Raw genomic sequence first — 21365 nt, forward strand, 5'->3', positions numbered from 1 at the left:
GAAAGATGAATTTAATGAGATGAAACCAACCAATCCGAAGGTGACTTGATAAATTAAAACGATATAAACAATTATCCAACTGGACGTGTATTTGTAATGTCTCACATTTCAAGTCCCATTTTATAGTAATTCAAGTTAATTCAAGTGTTTGAAAACCGAACAGAAACAGGTTATTGAAATCTAAAATCACGTTTCCATGGAAACCTCCTCTTCAAACGGACCCAGTGTGACATCACAGGAGCGTCCCGTCGTTCCTCAGCAGCAGATAATCCTTCACAGATTCGGGGACGCGCAGCTCGCCGACCGCCGAGTGACATCGAGCTCCCAGCTGCTGACGTAAAGCGCAGCGGCAGAGATGCTGCAGGCGGCGCGGCCGACCGCTGCGACGACGCAGCAGGTGGAAGAAAGGCCGGCGATCCTGAGAGCAAAACATCCATGAAACCACAATCACTGCAGCGTGAAACGTAAAAACACCCGAGAGGCGCCGCGACGCGGAGAGCTCGCCTCGGGTATCTCGGCAGCAGGCGGCGAGTCCATCCAGTCGCACGGAGGGAAGGAGGTGTAGGAGTTGAGCATCACCTCCAGGGTGGGGGGGGAGGACGCACTGCTTCAGCATCTGGACACCACAGGATGGTCGGATTCACAACATCCACATTAAATAAAGAACTTTATCTAGATAGAGTAGTTGAAGTACATTCAAGATGATAGATTTAAGGGTTCGGGGTATTTACAGAAATACAGGTGCCATTTTTTGATGCTTGGCATTATATTAATGGACTATTAATATTATTGATATTGGACGAGATGATAATCCCTCAAACAACAGTTCTTCTGCTCACATTAAATCCTGGTCAGATGTTAAACATTTGACAGTTTACTGTAATTCAGATTTTCTTGAACAACTTTCAAATTTGTACATTTAAAGGTGCTAAAATCATTTTGGAGATTGGACGGAAGACGACGCCCATCTCATTTTCCATAATATTTGTTTACTGTGTGACTTTTTCCAAACTTTGACATATTAGTTCCATTTTATGAGTGACTGATGTTTGTTCCAGTCTGTGGCTTCAGTATAAAGGTGTTGTTGTTCCAGGTTGTAAGAGTTGGCCTCACAAGGTCCCGGGACACCAGTTAGGTGTTAACTCAGGGCTGAAGGAATCCCTCCTTTCCTTTCCTTCCTGTTGCAGCTGTCTACACGACAACACTTCATCTCAGCAGCGTTCTCTCTCACCTGTGGTGAAACCGGCTCGGCTCCACGGTTCAGCAGCGATCGTGCGATCGCTTCGGGTTCCTGGTCCGGGTAATCCTCCACCACCTTAAGGACCGAGCACAAAAGGTGTTTATCTTGATGCCAGAACCCCCTCCACCCCCTCCGCCCCCCCCCACCCCCACCACCCGTCTGCTACCTGCAGCAAACAGCCCATTGGTGTGTATCCTGCACAGTTGACAGCATCCACCTTTGCACCGTGCTGCAGGAGGACGTCTACGATCCTGCGGCAGCAGTTAGCGCATGCGTTGTGCAGCGGCGTGTGCTGCTTCCTGCCTGCAGTTGTGGGGTCGGCTCCCGCGTCCAGCAGCTTCTGGACCACTCGGAGGTAGCGTCCGGCCTCGGACGGCCTCTCGGCCCCGGAGCACGCGGCGTTCAGAGGGGTCTCCCCCTCTCGGTTTGTGGCCAAAACGTCGGCTCCGCGGCTGAGGAAGAGCTCCACGAGCTCCTCCAGGCCTCGCCGAGCGGCCACGTGCAGCGGTGTGAGCCGCGACTCCCCGGTCCTCACGTTGACATCTGCACCTCCTTCTAACAGCAGCTCCGCGCAACTTGGAAAGAAAATGCCCAAATTTTGATCATGACGTGACAACATTGCAAAAAACATCCAGTTTATATTGAACCTTTTCTCTCTAACGTTCGTTTTAAAACTGCTGATTCAGCTGTTTTTGTCTCGCAGGAGTTTTTCTTGTCTTTTAGTTCCTTAGAAATGTAAATGTTTCCGACAGTCTTGGCAGGTTATTATTCTCATTATATAAAAATGACATTATACCGAGATTTTTTTTTAATGCACTGGAGGAAATGAACACTTTTGGCACTGTAAGAGAAGATTAAGACGACACTCCGCTTCAGTTCCCCCCTCTGGCCAAAAAGTGACTAATATACTCAAGATTTAATGTGGAGAGAAGAAAGTAGTTGTCATCACTTTTACTCACTGGAAGGACTGGGCCGAGGTGCAGAGGTGAAGAGGGGCGCTGCCATCCGCAGTCAGCAGTTCAGGATCTGCTCCGTGGGACAGCAGCAGCTGGACGCAGACGGAGTGGCCGCCTGCGCAGGCATCATGGAGGGCGGCGATGCCTCCGGGGTCGTCGTTAACCTCGGCTCCTCGAAACAGCAGCTCCTCCACGCATCCTGCGTGTCCTCTGCTGGCGGCCAGACGTAAGGCTGACGTCTGTTTCACCTTGGAGCTCAGTGTCCACATGCCTGACAGAAGAGGGGGAAGGCGGGTCGACAATTAACGCAACCCAGAATCACGGCAAAACGTGAAATTGACACGCTTTAGTCTCTCGGCGTGACAGTTTCACGTTTTCTTGTAGTGGACGAAAATGAAACCTACTGCATGAATACAAAAACACATGTTTGAGGTGAGGAAATAACCATGTGGGGTTTGTGACAAAAACAACATGGTTGGGGTGAGGAAACAAAAAACAACTCAAGAACAACGTTGTCACCTCCTGGATTCAAACCTGTCTCCCCTCCTCTGATTCATGCCACCCAACCACCCCTCCTGCCTCTTAACATCCCTGTAAAATGGCCATTGAACTCGGTCACGTGATCCTTCGTGACGCTACTTTTACGTGCGTCACGAACCTGTCACGCCTCGAGGCCAACGCGTGCTTATCTCACGGTTTGCTCTCGTGGACGGGCTCGTCTATTTCGCGCTTGCAGCGATCCTGGGTTGAATTAATGGCGTTTATGAAAGATTATACGATCTTTAAAATCGTACCCATCTCTGGAGCCCACACCATCTCCTCGTGCACCGTCTCCATCAGAGCATTGACCATGGCGGAGTCCCTCAGCACTGCGTACACTCCCGTCATGTTCCCGCACATGAAGGTGTTGTGGATGGCCGTGTCTCTGCAGCGGACCTGGGGTGGAGGAGCCCGGACCTCCTGGAGCCGCTGCTGCCTGGGAGGAGGCCGGGGGACCCGAGGCAGCGGCGCCCTGGTCATGGCTCTCCGGTCAGCCAGTGCTCGCCGTGCATCCTCCCGCTCCTGGAGCTCCTGCTCCAGTCTCAGAGAGCGCAGTGAGGTGGAGCTGAAGGGAAACGTCTCCTTCGACATGGCACCTGGAAGTCCGTCTAATAGAAATATAAACTTTTACAGCTTATTAAAAGAAAACGGGTTAAAAAGTCGATTATTTTGTGCTATTTTCTTGTTTCATCTCAGCAGAAGTTCACACTATAACCTCCCTGAAGCCACAGCGTCTTGAATCTCAAGCACCATTTACAGCAATGTCACCGTACAGCTGTTACTCACCTTTTACTGGAACTGCTTTGAGTCACAGAGGTTCAAACAAGAGGTCAAGTAAAAACTTCCATCATTAAAATCCCTCTCATTTACCTTTTAAATGAAATTATAATGGGGAGGATTTCAAGTTAAACGTCCTTCCTTTCTGGACACAGTCACAAGATCTTTGCTCAAACAGCTCCAGTTATTATTAGATCAGGATGCAAGTTGATACTTGTCTTATCCACAGTGGCCACTAGATGGCAGCATTCACCCAGCTTCTTGATCATCAAGATGAACTGTGTCTCAATCACACGATTAACAGGACGCAGCTTACTTTTTAATGTTTTAAACTGAGTTTGATTTGCGGTAAAATTAAGGATCAAAGTTTAAAATCGTATACTTCCATCTGATTATAAAAACTAGCACAGAGAGCTCTAAATGTCATGTATTTCCTTTTAAAATTTGAAATTTGGTGAATCTGAAAGAGTCAGTGAAAAGTAAGCTGTAGAAGAAACAGGCAGAAAAGGGCAGTCCGATGACATGGTTGTTTATTAATGCCCTGTTCTTCAGGAAGTCTGTATGTTTTCTCTGCTGAGGTCGTTGGTGCAGCAGTCTGACCAGTCTTGCAGCAGCTGGACTGGATTGTGTCACATGATCTCCTTCTGCAGGACGAGTTGACTCGTTACGACTATGTTGAAATTTAGTATTTCAAAACTTCTCGCACACTTTGGCTTTAAAAGCTAATTCAGTTTCTAATTTAACACATTTCCTAATCTTTAACTTTATTAGTTTAAAAACAATTGTGGTGAATTTTCTGTAAATGCTGGGAAGAATGACAGTAAATACTCCGAAGATTAGCTCAAATATAACCTGAAACAAAACGACGCGACCTTTGAATGCTGCGCCGGATGTGAGGGGGAGTGAACGCTCTCGCGCCGTTTCGACACTCTTCGTATAAACCTGATTACGTCATTACGTCATGTTTGAACGTGGCGGCGCGGAACCAAGCAGCAGCACAGCCGAAGACAGACTCCACCTCGGTGGCTCGGCTTGTCGCGTTTTCCTGTAGAAGTGAAGAAAGAAAACACGCTGTTATTGAACGGACTTCGGTGTCGTCTCGCGTTTAGTGTCCAAACTCATCAAATTCAGCTTTCATCGCGATATCTCATGATAGCGATGGTAAGTAAGCCAACTAAGCTAACATTATGCTAGTTCTCCACCATAGACATCAGACTGTAAGACACGTTTTGAAGTTGATTGGAGACGTCTGGTTAGTTAGGGTAGGTTAGTTAGGGTAGGTTAGTTAGGGTAGGTTAGTTAGGGTAGGTTAGTTAGGGTAGGTTAGATCTCCTGTATCTGGAATGATCTCCTGTATCTGGAATGATCTCCTGTATCAGGAATGATCTCCTGTATCTGGAATGATCTCCTGTATCAGGAATGATCTCCTGTATCTGGAATGATCTCCTGTATCAGGAATGATCTCCTGTATCTGGAATGATCTCCTGTATCTGGAATGATCTCCTGTATCTGGAATGATCTCCTGTATCTGGAATGATCTCCTGTATCTGTAATGATCTCCTGTATCAGGAATGATCTCCTGTATCTGGAATGATCTCCTGTATCAGGAATGATCTCCTGTATCAGGAATGATCTCCTGTATCTGGAATGATCTCCTGTATCTGGAATGATCTCCTGTATCAGGAATGATCTCCTGTATCAGGAATGATCTCCTGTATCAGGAATGATCTCCTGTATCAGGAATGATCTCCTGTATCAGGAATGATCTCCTGTATCTGGAATGATCTCCTGTATCTGTCCTTGTGACAGCAGCTGGAGGAGTCTTTTGGAGAACGTCCTCCTCTGTCCCTGCAGCAGGTGGAGAGGGTGGACAGGATTATCCAATATGGACAATAGTAATAGCCGCTAGCGCTAGCATGGCCATGCTAAAGAACATCTGGACATGCTAAAGAACATCTGGACATGCTAAAGAACATCTGGACATGCTAAAGAACATCTGGACATGTACTGCTGCACGTGCTGTGAACACATTTGTTTCCTCTGTTCCAGACCTGTAAATTAAATGACCTGTTCAGCATCGACGAGGACTTTGATGAGGAGGTGAATCTCAGCACACCTCCTTCTGCTCCTCTAACGTGATGTCCTCCTTCTGCTCCTCTAACGTGATGTCCTCCTTCTGCTCCTCTAACGTGATGTCCTCCTTCTGCTCCCCTGTGTGTGTCTCTGTCTGTCTGTCTGTCTGTCTGTCTGTGTGTGTGTCTCTATCTCTATGTGTGTGTGTGTGTGTGTGTCTCTGTCTCTGTGTGTCTCTGTCTCTGTGTGTCTCTGTCTCTGTGTGTGTGTGTGTGTGTCTCCGTCTCTATGTGTGTGTGTCCCTCAGGACCTGCTGAGGACAGACTGGGCTGCCTGCTCAGCGTCTGGACCAGCTGCCGTGTCCTCCTGTGTCTCCTGTGTCTCCTGTGTCTCCTCTGTTCACAGCCAGTCGGGGAAATTTAGCCTCCAGAAAACTGGAGAGCGATCAGCTGCTCCGTGTGACCGCTCAGCATCGAGGAGCAGCACGCACACTGCTGCTGGACAAACTGTTGCTCCGGGTTTGAGACGCCTCTCCTCCTCCTCCTGCCCCTCCTCCTCTTCCTCCTCCTCCACTCAGCCCATCGCCCCCCCTCCTCCCACAGTGACTAACTCTCGGCCAAATTTGGCATCACAACAGAGTCCTCGTCCGGCGCTGCCCTGCTTTGATGATTGGGATGTCGACCTGGCCGACCTGGAGGACTGTGACCGCCGAGTGGGGCCGCCGCCTCCTCCCGCGCCCACAACCGAGCCTCCATCTTCAGCCAGAACACTGCGCCCCTCAACCTGCGGAGGGATTCAAACACGACCTGATCGGACTCTGCGGGCGACCCGTAACGTCCCTCCTCGGACCTTCTCCGCTCCTCATCTGCAATCTCCGATTCCTCCGCTGAGTCCTGGTGTTTCCCTTCACTGCCTCGCTGCGACCTCTCCCGCCTCCGGCCTCTTCACCAGGACGCTCACCCGGCCTCAGCAGCCGCAGGAACCCCGGGCGACCCCGAGACCCTCCCCGCAGGCCGGCCTGTTCCCGACAGCCTTCCCGGTGCCCTGCGCCTCCTCCGCCTCCTCCGCTCTGAGCCCTCATCCCCTTCACACACCGGTGCTCACCAACCGCCTGGTCCAGCTGGTGTCCGCCTCCAATCAGCTCCCCAAGAAGAGGCCTCGCTCGGAGCCTCACCGGCCCCGGACCCGGCGCTTCCCCGGTCCCGCCGGACTTCTGCCACAGCAGGTTAGTCTCACGTTTCTCTCTTCTGCCGTACGTGAAAAACTTCACATCTGTCTGCAGCTGGCGAGTGCAGCATGGCGGCACGGCGGTTCCTCTTGAAACCAAAGTACTTGAGCAGTCTAATCACACGGAGTCTCAGCTGAGCAGCTTCATGCCGCCGCTCTGCAGTCGAAGCATTAATGAAATGAATTTGAGAGAAATCTGTCACGTTATGTTTTAAATCTTCTCTCAGCCTGACGGTCGCAACCTGGACGAGATCGTGGTTTCTGCTCCTCAGACTCCTGCTCACGGGGTCGTGGCCCGACTACCAAGCCAGGTAAAGAACACATAAAAACATGAACTGATTAATTCAGTCATCGATTAATCTGCAGGTCACTTTTATCGATTTATTGAGAAATTGTTTGGTTCATAAAATGTCAGAAATATTTCCCTGAGTTGATCATTAATCCCAAACCTTCAGTCTTCAGTTCAATATTGTTGAAGATTTTAAAAAGGCAGAAAATGTCACACTGGAGAAACTTTTACTTACTTTTTATCATTAATGTTAACAGCTAATCATTTTCACCTTCAATGTCTTGGTTGTTGCTTCCTGTCACTGCACTGAACTCTGCTGCCTTCAAGTCCTCCTGGGAAATTACTACTTTAAAGCGAGAGTGCAGATCTCTAACATAAACATCTTTAACCAAACGAATTCATACAATGCTGGTTAAACCTCACCATCAACACCAAGCTTTTTAATCTGGTGTCTGGTGAGACATTCCTGATCTGGCTGGATGGGTTCACACTGAGCATGCTAACGTGCTGTTTTAGCTCTTTGCTCATTTAAATTGCGATGAAATAATTCAACCTCTTCAGACTCTTCTAGACTTTCCAAATGTCATCAAACCAAATAGATCAAATTATGAAAAACCCGGTGACATCACCTCTAAGTTTACATCGCTGAACAGTTGCTGAAACATCCAGCGTGTTACCATATTACAGATTATAAAACATCAGCACAGCAGCTGCTTTATTTACTCATTTAGGAGAAGACCACCGGTTTGACTTTTCCTTTTAGGGTTCCAGCTCCCAGACTGAGGAAGACGAGTTCGGCGGCGGCGCCTGGGCCGCGATGAAGGCTGAGATGGGATTGGATGAGAGGAACCCGTCGTGCTTCCTGCACTCCTACAGCGTCGTCATGGTGCTTCGCAAGGTAACCTCTCGTTGTCGGGACGCGTCCTTCAACTGCAGGAAAAGTCTTCGTCGAACTGTTCACTGAAGCTCTGTCACGTGAGCTCTGGATATTTAGGCCAAGCCGTTTTAAAAATAAATAAAAAGACATCTCCTTCATCACAAACTGAGCGCGTCGCTGCCGGAGGTCTATTGGAGTAATCAGGACAAATGACGGCGTCGAGCCGCAGGTGTCATGTGATTACAAACAGTACGATCGCTCATCAATCACGCTAATGGAGACTCTGTCTGTCTGTCTGTCTGTCAACACCTCTGAGTGGCGGTTATTTTTGAGCACTTTGTACATGTTGTTTTTCTGCTCTGCTCGCCGACTTCATCCCGCTAAGCTCATCCAGGTTAAACTGTTTTTACATGATTTCCCCAAAATCCGTGTTTGCATGAATAAACAAATTAGAAAGAGAGGATGATCCCAACACTAAATCCTGCTCGCTGCTGTTTACTTATTGTCATCAGTACATCCTCCAAAAAACAGCATGTTTGTGTTGATGGTGACAACCAGAACTGAGGGGAGGGGGGAGGGGGGTACTTTAATTTACATTTTAGATAAAAATGAACTTGACAGAATTACGCCTACTGTTGACAAAAACGGATGGTGTCCCATTTCCTTAGTTTTAGATTTTAAGCCGTCACCAGTAGAGGGCGCTGCTGAACGAGGGGCAGCGCAACAGGATGGGATGTTGGATTGGACCTTATCGCATCTTTTATCTCCACTAGATTCAGTTCACCATCATGACAGAAAAACTTGAGACTTTTATATTTTACAAGTTTGAACTTCAAACATCACTAAAGAGATGGAATTATCAAAATGTTTACATTAGTTTTGACTGAATCTGTTAACCAATCAAATACAGCTAAAAACAAAGCTAGTGTGTGTGTGTGTGTGTGTGTGTGTGTGTGTGTGTGTGTGTGTGTGTGTGTGTGTGTGTGTGTGTGTGTGTGTGTGTGTGTGTGTTTTTCTCCTGTCAGGCTGCGCTGAAACAGCTGGCGGGAAACAAAGTGCCCAACATGGCCGTGCTTCTGAAGAGCATCATCCACACACATGCTGACGCCAAGGCTCTGTTTAAAGACCCAACAGGTAGCACACACAACACACACACACACACACACACACACACACACACACACACACACACACACACACACACACACACACACACTTCACTTCTGTCCTGCCCCTCCAGCAGGGAGCCTCTCGCTTTTCCTTTATTCTTTTGAAGCCTTTCGCCCTCTTGTCTGATCCACCTCTGAGCTGAGGCTGTTGCCATGGCGCCCGGACAGCAGCCACATGAGGTGGACTGATTATCAACACTCAGGAGTGGATGTTGTACTCCAACACCAGACTTAAGTGCTTATTAGGGATTCAATTGCAGGAGATTAGATTGGCATCAGTGGTGGGTGGGTATTAAGTGCTTCTGACACCACCGGGGACCTGTTGTCTCTAATGTGCCTCCCACCTGCAGGAACCTTCGCTGCTGTTCCCCCCTGCAGGAACCTTCACTGCTGTTCCCACCTGCAGGAACCTTCACTGCTGTTCCCCCCTGCAGGAACCTTCACTGCTGTTCCCACCTGCAGGAACCTTCGCTGCTGTTCCCCCCTGCAGGAACCTTCGCTGCTGTTCCCCCCTGCAGGAACCTTCGCTGCTGTTCCCACCTGCAGGAACCTTCGCTGCTGTTCCCCCCTGCAGGAACCTTCGCTGCTGTTCCCCCCTGCAGGAACCTTCGCTGCTGTTCCCCCCTGCAGGAACCTTCACTGCTGTTCCCCCCTGCAGGAACCTTCGCTGCTGTTCCCCCCTGCAGGAACCTTCGCTGCTGTTCCCCCTGCAGGAACCTTCTGCTGTTCCCCCCTGCAGGAACCTTCACTGCTGTTCCCCCCTGCAGGAACCTTCGCTGCTGTTCCCCCCTGCAGGAACCTTCGCTGCTGTTCCCCCCTGCAGGAACCTTCACTGCTGTTCACCCCTGACGGTTGATCTCACATGTGGCTGTCGGCCCGGAGACTGCACACGAAAAATATAAAATCAATCAAAAAATGTGTGGCTCACATTAAGAAAAAAACCCACTAAATATTTCCTCGCTCTTCGTTTTTAAACATGATAGTTGCTTTTTTCTGTTTTATATTGTTGTAGTTTGGATTTCTTTTGAGTTTAAGACAGTTTGGGAGAAACAAACGTTACGTCTTCAGGTTACGTCTCAGGTTAACAACACTGCGTCTCCTCTCTGTCTGATCAGGGGAGATTCAAGGAACTGTGCATCGGCGTCTCTTGGAGGACAGAGAGGAGGAGCTGAAGGTCGGAGCCGTGCTGCTGCTGAAACAGGTGAGGATCACCGCCCCCCATCATAAACATCATACAACACTCACACACACACACACACACACACACACACACACACACACACACACACACACACACACACACACACACACACACACACACACACACACACACACACACACACACACACACACACACACACACACACACACACACACACACACACACACACACACACACACACACACACACACACACACACACACACACACACACACACACACACACACACACACACACACACACACACACACACACACACACACACACACACACACACACACACACACACACACACACACACACACACACACACACACACACACACACACACACACACACACACACACACACACACACACACATAGACACACACACTCACACACACTCACACACACACACACACACATACACACACACACACTCACACACACACTCACACACACTCACACACACACACACACACACACACACACACACACACACACACACACACACACACACACACACACACACACACACACACACACACACACACACACACACACACACACACACACACACACACACACACACACACACACTCACACACACTCACACACACACACACACACACACACACACACACACACACACACACACACACACACACACACACACACACACACACACACACACACACACACACACACACACACACACACACACACACACACACACACACACACACACACACACACACACACACACACACACACACACACACACACACACACACACACACACACACACACACACACACACACACACACTCACACACACACACACACACACACACACACACACACACACACACACACACACACACACACACACACACACACACACACACACACACACACACACACACACACACACACACACACACACACACACACACACACACACACACACACACACACACACACACACACACACACACACACACACACACTCACTTGTTTCAGCTCCACTAAAGCAACACAAAGCGGTAACGGATCTGTCCGTCTTCCTCGGCGTGAACAGGTGGGCGTGTTCTCGCCCTCCCATCGTAACCACTATCTGAACGTGACTCCCAACAACCTGCTGAGGATCTACGCCCCCGACGGAGCCGTTCTGTCCTCCGCCCGTCTCCCCCCGCTGGTTCTGGTGAGCGCCACGGCAGAACGGCAGCGTTACTTTCCAACCGCATATGAAAGCTCTCCTCCAGAAACATCCTGTCATCTGTTCTGACATTTCTGTTCTTTTTTCCCAGGAGGACGTGTTGCCGTCGCCCGCTCGGCCTCGCGGCGTCCTCCGGGAGCCCGTGTCTCGGATGCAGTTGGTGTTCGACGAAGAGGACGAGGAGGGGAAAGACGGAGGGAGATGCGCCTCAGACACGAGGGTCAGCTCCAGCAGGGGCCCCCAAGTGCATGCTGGGAACCCAGAAACACAGGACCCGGGCTGGGATGCAGGTAAGGCCCCCGTGTGATTTATTTTAATTTAATTCATTTTTTAATTCAGCAACTCGTACATTCAAATTCACATTTTTCCAGCTGTTTATCTTTTTTTTTCTAATTTTACAGCTGTATATATAAATATGTTTTGAAAATTCAACAAAATATTAAATTAACGATAACAGAAATCTAAATTTCTCTCCATCTTAAAATGCTGGTACTTAGAATGGAACAAAGATACAACTTAGAGAAGGATTACAAACAAGAATCCAAATGTTAAACAACAGCAAACAAACAAACCAAAACACAGCAAAAAAACAACAAAAACAAATGTGGGTTTATTGAATAAAACAGCTTTAACTTTTGACCAATCAAACAGCAGCGATGTACTAACCTGGAGAGCAGCAGATAACCAACGTTACCATTTGGATTACATTTGCTGATTTATTTTTATTATTCAATTAGTCAAATGCATAAAAAGAAAGAAAGAAAATTCACACGATAATTGATCATGAACGTTGGCCTGATGTCGTATTTTATGAATTGGATGCTTTTGTCTGATCAGCAGTGAACTCGTAAATATTGATGAGAAGTTGAGCAGCTTCAGTCCCTGAAAGTTTCACCCACAACAGGGAAACTGATCTGAACATGTTGTTTCTGTCACTTAGAAAACTGTGTGGTGTTTTTATGGACACCAGTTCATGTATGTTCAAGAGGAAACGTCATAAAGACAGATTGTCCCACGTTGTCTTACTTACTGTGCAGATGACGACCTGGACCGGCTGCTGGGAGAGTTACCCGACAGCCACTGGTGAGAACATGGACAGTTCGTCTTCTTTTGATTGTTTGTGTTCGATTGTTAATAAATACAGACGGAGAAAAAGTCTGAAAGTAATTTGTTGTTTGTGCGTCTCTGATGCTTCATCTGTCACTTGAAGTCAACGTGCTCATCGGTTAATTACAAGAAATCAGGACTGTCAGAGACAGCTTCCTGTCTTCGCCCTCACGTTTCCCTTCATTCTCATCCAATGTTGGTTTTACTTTCATGACCTTGAACTGGGAAAACTAATCTGCACAACATTGATTTGCTAATTACACAAAATGAAAAGCAAAGTCAGGCTGTTTTTTATTTATTTATCATCTTTGTTGTTTTGTCCTCGACCTCCATTTTTCCAGTCGCGTCGCCGAGCCTCAAAGAGAAGCAGATAAACTGTCCCTGCTTGTTTACTGCCCATTAAGAGGTGTTAATCAGCATGGAGGTGTACCCCCCCCCCCCAGCAGGGTGGAGTCGCACTGTGACTAACAGGCTCTTATGGAAGCTTTTCCCCCAACAGGATCTCATCCGGATCCAAACTGCCTCACTGGAACAGATTCAGGTTAATCCTCCGGCTCCTTTCAGCTGCTCACATTTCCAGTTCAGAAGAGGAGGATGGCGGTTGATGAAATGGGTTGTGCTTATTTACAGTCTCTTCTCTTTTGCTGCGCGGCTTCAAATAAGTACAATTTCCAGTGCGGTCTGAGTATTCGGACATCGTCTGCAGTTTGGATCTGAAATGAGGCAGAAAACGAGGCGGTAAAACGACGACTTTCAGGGTAAATGTACACCGTAGTTCCTTCGTCGTCCTCGTGCTCCATGTTTCTTTCCACAAACGGCGTCCAGCTCTGCTTTGTCAGCTGGACAGTGAGTCCGGAGGATCATTCAGAGGCACCAGGGTTCAATTTCTAAAACATACGTTGCTGTTGAATATTTTTTTTCTTTTTGGCCGTATTCAGTCACGAGGTGTCACAAGTAGACGCCACTTTATTTTAAGAGATGACGAGACACAAACGTCCATGTGAATGATATTTAGTGTATATGATATTTAGATACCAGCAGGGGGTAGCATTTAACACCCTCGGTGGTAGTTCAGGTCCCAGTGGAGTCATTAGCACGACCAGGGAACCGACATCCAACACACACTTAAGATTCCTGATGGTGAAACTCCTAATTGGAGAGGAACTTAATTTGACCAGAACAAGGCTCTTTGAAACGTGTGTGTGTGTGTGTGTGTGTGTGTGTGTGTGTGTGTGTCTGTCTGTCTGTCTGTCTGTCTGTCTGTCTGTCTGTCTCTCTCTCTCTCTGTGTGTGTATCAGGGGTTGCTCCGTCCCCAATCTGCTCATCTACTAATTAAGACCTCCACTAAAAAGGGGTTCTTGGTTGCAGCACGTCTGCAGCTGTTTCTCTCACACTGGAATAATTTGCCCTTCAACTTCAATCCTCTCTCCAGCGGTAATAATCAGCCGTGCCGAGTCTCGCCAACTCTGGTACTTACACATCCTAATTATCTCTTGGTAAGACCTTATTATTTTTCATAATCCATTAAGATAGTCAGGAAGTGTAATTACTCTTCGTCTCATCGTGTACATCGTACGTAAGTGACCCGAAAATAAATCAAAAAGATTCTTTAAGAAAAAAAAGGTTTCTTATCTTTGGTTTAGTGGTTTGTTGTGGCAGCAGGAAGACGTTTCTCCTCTCTGATGGAAAGTACTGTTTTCTTTCCGAGATAGGCCTGAAAAATCTCACCAACACCATTTTGAACTAGTTCTGTCTTTAATGACTCAGAGAAAGTTGGGAAAATGAAAAAAGAGCAGTTCGCTGTTCTAGAAGTAAAAGAAGAAAAGCAACAACGTTCAAAACAACCAACAACGAAGGAAAACATTCGCTGTCTGTCATTTCCACCAACAACAGGTCCGATCAAAGACCCGCAGCTTCTGATCAGTGTTGGATTAAAGAGAAAAAAACAGTCTGATATCAAAGTCAGTTTAATCGCTGTTCTCAAGCTCATTTAAAACAGCAGCTGACAAAACTGTATTGAAAGTTCATTTACTTTTGATCATATTGAAGTCTTTATTTTTTTTAAATATATAGTGTATACAGTGTGTAATAGTTTCCAAAGTCAGAAATTAATTTGTCCTTTAAACCAAAGACAAGAAAGAAAAATGTGAAAATGTGTACTATAAACTGGACAAACAGCGTATGAAGAACTTTGGGAGCAGAGCAGAGCTCCTGAACGGCTGCACAGCGCAAATCTTTAGGTTTCATTGCTGTTTCCAAAGTCAAGAATGAACTTTGAAGCCTCAAAATTGTAAGAAACACAATCAAGATACAATAAAAAGGTGTTTTCGAACTACATTTTTACTTTATTGGCATGGAAGCATCAGAAATATTTACAGGTGATGTAAAACTTATATATAACTTATGGAACAGTAAATCTGGTGTTTGTTTATATTAAGGTCATTCACTGTCTTGCAGGTTGTGGCACACTGATAATACTCGGTCGCTAAATAGTGATGAATCTATTCTGTACATGTAATATCTACAGTGTGTATTTACTTATTGGTTGTAAACAGACGTGTGACATATTTAAAGAAAATGGAGAATAAATGAGTTGACAAACAACAAATGTTTTCATACAGAACAGCTCATTGATCATTTAAAAACAATGAAAATATGTCATTTATAAATTATGGCCTTTATGGTCACCGATCGAGATCAAAGCAACATGTTGTACATTACTATCAATATATTATTCAAGAATGATCACACCTCCGTAGAGTTCAACTCAAACTGGAGACTTCATCAGTTTCTTTTTATTTGTCACCCATTGTTTCCTTGACACCTCTGGGTGTATGAGTTATTATCAGCTGTCGGTGTTAATCCCAGTCATTAAGCATATTTATGATTTATAAATAAACTCTGACTCATATTTGAGAGTATTGCACTAAGCTTTTAAGTATTAATACCATGCAAATTAAAAAAGAGAAGTATATGAAAAGGCTAACAATCCTCCTGCCTTTACTAATCCTGTGGGTGGAAAGTTGGTTGGATGGATAAAGGCAGATAAAATGGCTAAAGCATAAAGCCTTAATTTCAACCCTGGAGACGGTTTAATCCCTGTAAAACTACGCTCATTACCTCGCTGGAAAAAAAAAGGAGAGATTTGCTTAATTAAGTTGTTAAGAAACCAGCAAACCCCGCGGCTATCCGGGACCACAGCAAATTTCATTTGGCAGAGAGACTGTAATGGACTGAGGAGCGTCTGTGGGCGTCGGCTTTGTGTGTAAATGAGTGTGAAAGATAAAACTAAAAACACTCCCATCTTTCAACTTCAGTCATTCTTTACTTTTAATTCGGGTTTCTGTGTTGTTGCACTGTGACTTCGTCTGAAGGGCAACGAGATGCACAGACAGCATCAGATATTCAGCAAACAGGCTTCCTCACATCAATCCACTTTAATCAGAACCGGCTCTATGAAATCTAGTATTGTAGCTCTAAGAGGAATTCTGTTGTGATATTCTTGGAGATTTGTTATCTTTCATCACTCATGATACATGGATTTGATCAATGTTTTGTTTTTTGTATTAGTCTGCCTATTCTATGTATTTTTAAGCATAACTTAATATATCAGATAGTTGTGCTAAAATGAAGTATTTAAATACGGACAATGTGGGGTTTCAAAGTTGATCAAATAAAAGCGTTTGATTCTCATGAAAACTTTGATTTGAAGTGTCTTTACTGAGAGTTAAGACGTGCTCACATTATTTCTCCAAACTGATTGTTGCTGTAATGTAATGCATCTTCTATTATTTCATTTTAGATCATGATAAAAATCGATGAAATTCTCCCATGAAGAGCAAAATGGCTCAAAATATGTGCTGATAAAACCATTTCATTCACACGTCTCCAGAAATAAGAGATGCAGAACTAAACTCAAATAAAACCAGCTGCTGCTCTGGTGCAGTCAGAACAACTCACAGCAGCCTCAGAATATCCAACAGGCTTGTGCCAACGGTGAAAAGCTTCTTGGACCTGAAGTGGGAGAACAGCATTTACCCCCCCCCCCCTCCACCACCCCCCTCCACCCAGAGGATGTTCTCTCTGAAGGAGTCTGATCTGCTGCAGGAGCTGTTGAGCCAGTTAAACACTGCAGTCATTGAATCTGTCCTGTGCACATCCATCACGGTCTGGTTCAGAGCTGCAACAGTAGGACAGCAGAAAGAGTTGCACAGAGACCCCCCCCCCCCTCTCGTTGTACAAATACTTATACACATAATTCATTCCCAGCTGTAATACACCTTACCGTTGTTTGCACTACCACACACCTATTTTATTTTTTGTTGTTTTCTTTTATATAATCTGTTTTTATAATCTTGTTTATTGTGTGTTGTGTGTAAATAATAAGTATGTGTGTTGTCTGTATTGCTTGAGAATCACCGACTACTGGAACCACATCCCTTGTGAAATTTCAACATTTAGAAAGCCCCTATCTGCACTCGGTGGTATTGCACTTTGTAGCACGACATCCACTTTTAGCCTATGGTCAGATCCAACACTCCCTCCTCCCCAGCTCATCCAAATATGGGAACTTCAAAAAACCCAACAAAAAAACAAAGTCAATAATAATTCAATACAATTTTTCCAAAAGTTTTCTGGATGTCATTCGCTAAATTCACTGATCCAGATTAGAGTTCTGGAGGTCCATCTGAAAATAATCCCTCATTAATGATAAAATAAGCTTAAAAAAGCCGTGTTTTGGGGAGGGGGCGTGTCTGTTTGATTGACATGCCTGTGGTGCAGTCAGGTTACGGCACCGGTGGGCGGGACCATAACATCGCCCCGCCCGCTCCCCCGCCGCGTGTGTTGAGTCTGAAATGCTCCTCAGACGGTTTCCAGTGTCCTCCCGGTTTACCGTTAAACTAACGGAGGATTCAAACATCAGGAAGGAGGAGGAGAAGGAGGATGACGACAGGAAATACCGCGCACACCTGCTGCTGCGACGGCAAGCGACAGGTGAGCGAATCGGCCAAACAAATACCTTCATCTTCACAGGTGTGGCAGAATTCAACTTTTAACCTCATAAATGACATTAACGCAATAAAAGTATAATCTCTGCAAACGGTGACAGAAAAAGCATTTCGCTTACGAAATGTTTAACGTGCTTATTATGTCATCTGAAAATGAGCTGACGTCAAACCAGGGGAGCGAATATTTGCTAAAGTGTGAAGAAGGAAGCAGCTCCATTTAACGATGGAATCATTCTTTACTACTGATTCCAGTACAGCATTACATCACGGTTCAACATTATGAGGCCGACTCGCCTTTTTCAATGGTGGAAATGGAAGTTGAATTAACTGCATGCTGCTCAAACTTTTGAAACAGTGACGGTTTGTCCTCGAGGTATTAGGACTTCTTTTGATGACTGGATGTTTCATTTGGCCGCTCATTACTTTTTAATCACTTCATTAGGACATGAAGTCAATTCTGGAAATGAGCTTCTGGACAACGTTGGAATTAAAACCAAAAGCATTCAGACTCTTTAGTACAGTTGTGAACGTTTGTAAGTGACTGACCTGTTTACTTGTTGTGTTGTTTAGTGTTGTGTTGTTTAGTGTTGTTGTGTTGTTTAGTGTTGTGTTGTTTAGTGTTGTTGTGTTGTTTAGTGTTGTGTTGTTTAATGTTGTGCTGTTTAGTGTTGTTGTGTTGTTTAGTGTTGTGTTGTTTAATGTTGTGTTGTTTAGTATTGTGTTGTTTAGTGTTGTTGTGTTGTTTAGTGTTGTTTAATGTTGTGTTGTTTAGTGTTGTTGTGTTGTTTAGTGTTGTTTAATGTTGTGTTGTTTAGTGTTGTGTTGTTTAGTGTTGTGTTGTGTTGTTTAATGTTGTATTGTGTTGTGTTGTTTAGTGTTGTGTTGTTTAGTGTTGTGTTGTTTAATGTTGTGTTGTTTAGTGTTGTTGTGTTGTTTAGTGTTGTTGTGTTGTTTAATGTTGTGTTGTTTAATGTTGCGTTGTGTTGTTTAATGTTGTGTTGTGTTGTTTAGTATTGTGTTGTTTAATGTTGCGTTGTGTTGTTTAATGTTGTGTTGTGTTGTTTAGTATTGTGTTGTTTAATGTTGTGTTGTTTAGTGTTGTGTTGTTTAGTGTTGTGTTGTGTTGTTTAATGTTGTGTTGTTTAATGTTGTGTTGTTTAGTGTTGTTGTTTAGTGTTGTGTTGTGTTGTTTAGTGTTGTGTTGTGTTGTTTAGTGTTGTTTAATGTTGTGTTGTTTAGTATTGTGTTGTTTGATATTGTGTTGTGTTGTGTTGTTTAGTATTGTGTTGTTTAATGTTGTGTTGTGTTTAATGTTGTGTTGTTTAGTGTTGTTGTGTTGTTTAATGTTGTGTTGTGTTGTTTAATGTTGTGTTGTTTAGTGTTGTTTAATGTTGTGTTGTGTTGTTTAGTGTGTTGTTTAATGTTGTGTTGTTTAGTGTTGTGTTGTGTTTAGTGTTGTTGTGTTGTGTTTGCAGACTGATGACGTGATTTTCAAAAGCCTTGTTTAGAAAAATATTTACAAGATTCAGGGACTCTATTTGCTATTTAACTGGAGGACAGAAATAATCTGTGATGGTGTGAATTTAGTGTATTTGTAAATATAGCAGGTCACATCATTCACACACATCTCTGGATGATAAAGCAAACAAAGTCTGTGAAATATTTTAAAGCTCTTTTCAGTCACTGTGCAGAAATTAAGTTTGAAAAAATAAATTTGTATTTGAATTCAATTTAATGATGTAAATAATGGTTAGAAAAAAGCTTCCCTAAACAATAAAAGGAAAATAAACCTGTTCAAACCACATGCCAGTTCATATTTAGTTATGATTTAAAAAGGTGCTGCAGACTGCATTTCATTTCCAGTTAAATCTTCACCTGGAAATTTTACTGACCAAGATTAAGAGATCACAAAAGCTAATGTTAATAATTAATATTGGCTCTCAAAATGACTGTTGACATAAAAAGTCCAGTTTCAGTAGAGTTTCTTCTTCATATCTAATTTAGGGATCTTTAAGTTTTTCCTTCCAGCTGAAAGTGATGATGTGAAATTCAGATTTATTGTCATCGACATCCTGTCGCTGTTATTTCCTCTTTTACCAGCTTCAACTCTCACGTCCTTCTGTTAGCGTCCTCTCACCTCCTTCCTCCTCCTGTCTGCTGGATGTCTGTCTCACATACGCTCACGTTTCTCTCCCCGCTGACTGATGAACACTCAGACTCGTGATTTCAAATGTTACATTACACATGAAGCCCGCTGCGTGTGCTTATTATTCCCTTTACATCCGTGTCCATCGCTCTGCAAGACACCTAATGTGTCTGAATGACTTTGGTGTGACATCACCGTGCAGCCGTGTGACATCACCGTGCAGCCGTGTGACATCACCGTGCAGCCGTGTGACATCACCGTGCAGCCGTGTGACATCACCGTGCAGCCGTGTGACATCACCGTGCAGCCGTGTGACATCGTGTCCTCGCTTGCTCCTTTTTTTTTGGTTTTCCAGATCTTATTTTTGTCCTCATCCCTCTCCTCCACCCACATCTCTCTGCTTTACCCCTCCTCCACCCACATCTCTCTGCTTTACCCCTCCTCCACCCACATCTCTCTGCTTTACTCCTCCTCCACCCACATCTCTCTGCTTCCTCCACCCACATCTCTCTGCTTTACTCCTCCTCCACCCACATCTCTCTGCTTTACCCCTCCTCCACCCACATCTCTCTGCTTTACTCCTCCTCCACCCACATCTCTCTGCTTTACTCCTCCTCCACCCACATCTCTCTGCTTTACTCCTCCATCTGCACTTCTGCTTCACTTGCCGTGACATACACCCCCCCCACCTCCTCCCTCTTGGCTACCGAGCAACTCCCCCCCCCCCCACACACACACACACTATCTCTCTCCCGACAGCCTCCTGTTTTTGCATCCGTCCGTCCATCACTTTGTTTTTCGGTGACAAGATGTGGAAAAGCTGGTGATGATCTGCTGAAGGAGGAGGAAACATATTCAATAAGAGACTTTGCTTTGGATGGAGGAGGGAGGGAGGAGAGCGTTGTCCTCCCTCCCCACCTCCCTCCCTACCTCCCTCCTCCATCCCTGCCTCCCTCCTCCCTCCCTCCGTCTCTCTCTCTCTCTTCGAGCATGTGTGTTGGTGTGTGTGCGCCTCCCGTCTCTCCCGGCTCCGCTGTTGTTCGCTGCCGCCACAGATGATCCGGGACGAGGAGGGACGAGGAGGGACGAGGAGGCACGGCGGATCTATCTGGAGAACCGGAGGAGAACCGGAGGAGAACCGGAGGAGAACCGGAGGAGAACCGGAGGAGAACCGGAGGAGAACCGGAGGACACAAAAACCAGCGGCTCTTCATCAGCGGCTCTTCTCTCTCGCTCTCTCTGTGTGTCTCTCTCTTTCATGCACACGCGCACAAACACACACGTGCGCTCTCAGACTCTCTCTCTCTCTCTCGCTCTCACACACACACACACACACACACACACACACACACACACACACACACACACACACACACACACACACACACACACACACACACTTGCGCGGCTGGATGTCTTCTCGCTAGGCTGAACGAGAGAGGTGCTTCGGCTTGTCATTAGTTGAGGGCACGGGAGACCATGAGAAGCCTTAGTGTGTGTGTGTGTGTGTGTGTGTGTGTGTGTGTGTGTGTG

General features: G+C 45.7%; 3 protein-coding genes across 5 annotated transcripts in view; 2 read left to right on the forward strand and 1 right to left on the reverse strand.

The window, feature by feature from the left end:
* On the reverse strand, positions 1-3676 carry asb16 (ankyrin repeat and SOCS box containing 16). Its single transcript, XM_069716240.1, is given in 8 exon segments — positions 1-418; positions 505-598; positions 600-616; positions 1232-1315; positions 1407-1815; positions 2200-2467; positions 2991-3344; positions 3523-3676. Coding segments are annotated over 7 exon segments (1395 nt in total). The 5' UTR covers positions 3328-3344; positions 3523-3676; the 3' UTR covers positions 1-232.
* Positions 3677-4495: 819 nt separating this feature from the next.
* On the forward strand, positions 4496-13867 carry hrob (homologous recombination factor with OB-fold). Of its 3 annotated transcripts, XM_069716250.1 has the most exons (11): positions 4496-4674; positions 5563-5613; positions 5894-6811; positions 7041-7124; positions 7866-8000; positions 9005-9113; positions 10264-10349; positions 11433-11555; positions 11662-11860; positions 12608-12653; positions 13177-13867. In XM_069716250.1, the coding sequence occupies exons 1-11, from the start codon at positions 4663-4665 to the stop codon at positions 13280-13282; spliced, it is 1869 nt and encodes a 622-aa protein (XP_069572351.1). In that variant the 5' UTR covers positions 4496-4662; the 3' UTR covers positions 13283-13867. The 3 variants fall into 3 exon arrangements, with proteins under 3 accessions (XP_069572351.1, XP_069572350.1, XP_069572352.1); XM_069716249.1 differs by having other exon boundaries at positions 5563-6811; XM_069716251.1 differs by lacking the exon at positions 5563-5613.
* Positions 13868-20834: 6967 nt separating this feature from the next.
* The window catches only part of asic2 (acid-sensing (proton-gated) ion channel 2), a 299698-nt gene continuing 299167 nt past the window's right edge, over positions 20835-21365 (forward strand). The window contains exon 1 of the mRNA XM_069716253.1: positions 20835-21073. The gene's annotated coding sequence lies outside the window, so the exon portion shown is untranslated. The remainder of the gene's footprint in view (positions 21074-21365) is intronic.

The sequence above is a fragment of the Brachyistius frenatus genome, unplaced genomic scaffold, assembly GCF_029030835.1.
Source record: "Brachyistius frenatus isolate BFR_SWC_R1_liver_20210118 unplaced genomic scaffold, ASM2903083v1 Contig_154, whole genome shotgun sequence".
Lineage (NCBI taxonomy): Eukaryota > Metazoa > Chordata > Actinopteri > Embiotocidae > Brachyistius > Brachyistius frenatus.

Coding starts and splice junctions, on each gene's coding strand:
- hrob (XM_069716249.1), top strand. CDS start 5,783: ATGTGTGTGTGTGTGTGTGTGTCTCTGTCTCTGTGTGTCTCTGTCTCT. Junction 11,861..12,607: donor GGACCCGGGCTGGGATGCAG/GTAAGGCCCCCG, acceptor CTTACTGTGCAG/ATGACGACCTGGACCGGCTG. Junction 12,654..13,176: donor GAGTTACCCGACAGCCACTG/GTGAGAACATGG, acceptor TTCCCCCAACAG/GATCTCATCCGGATCCAAAC.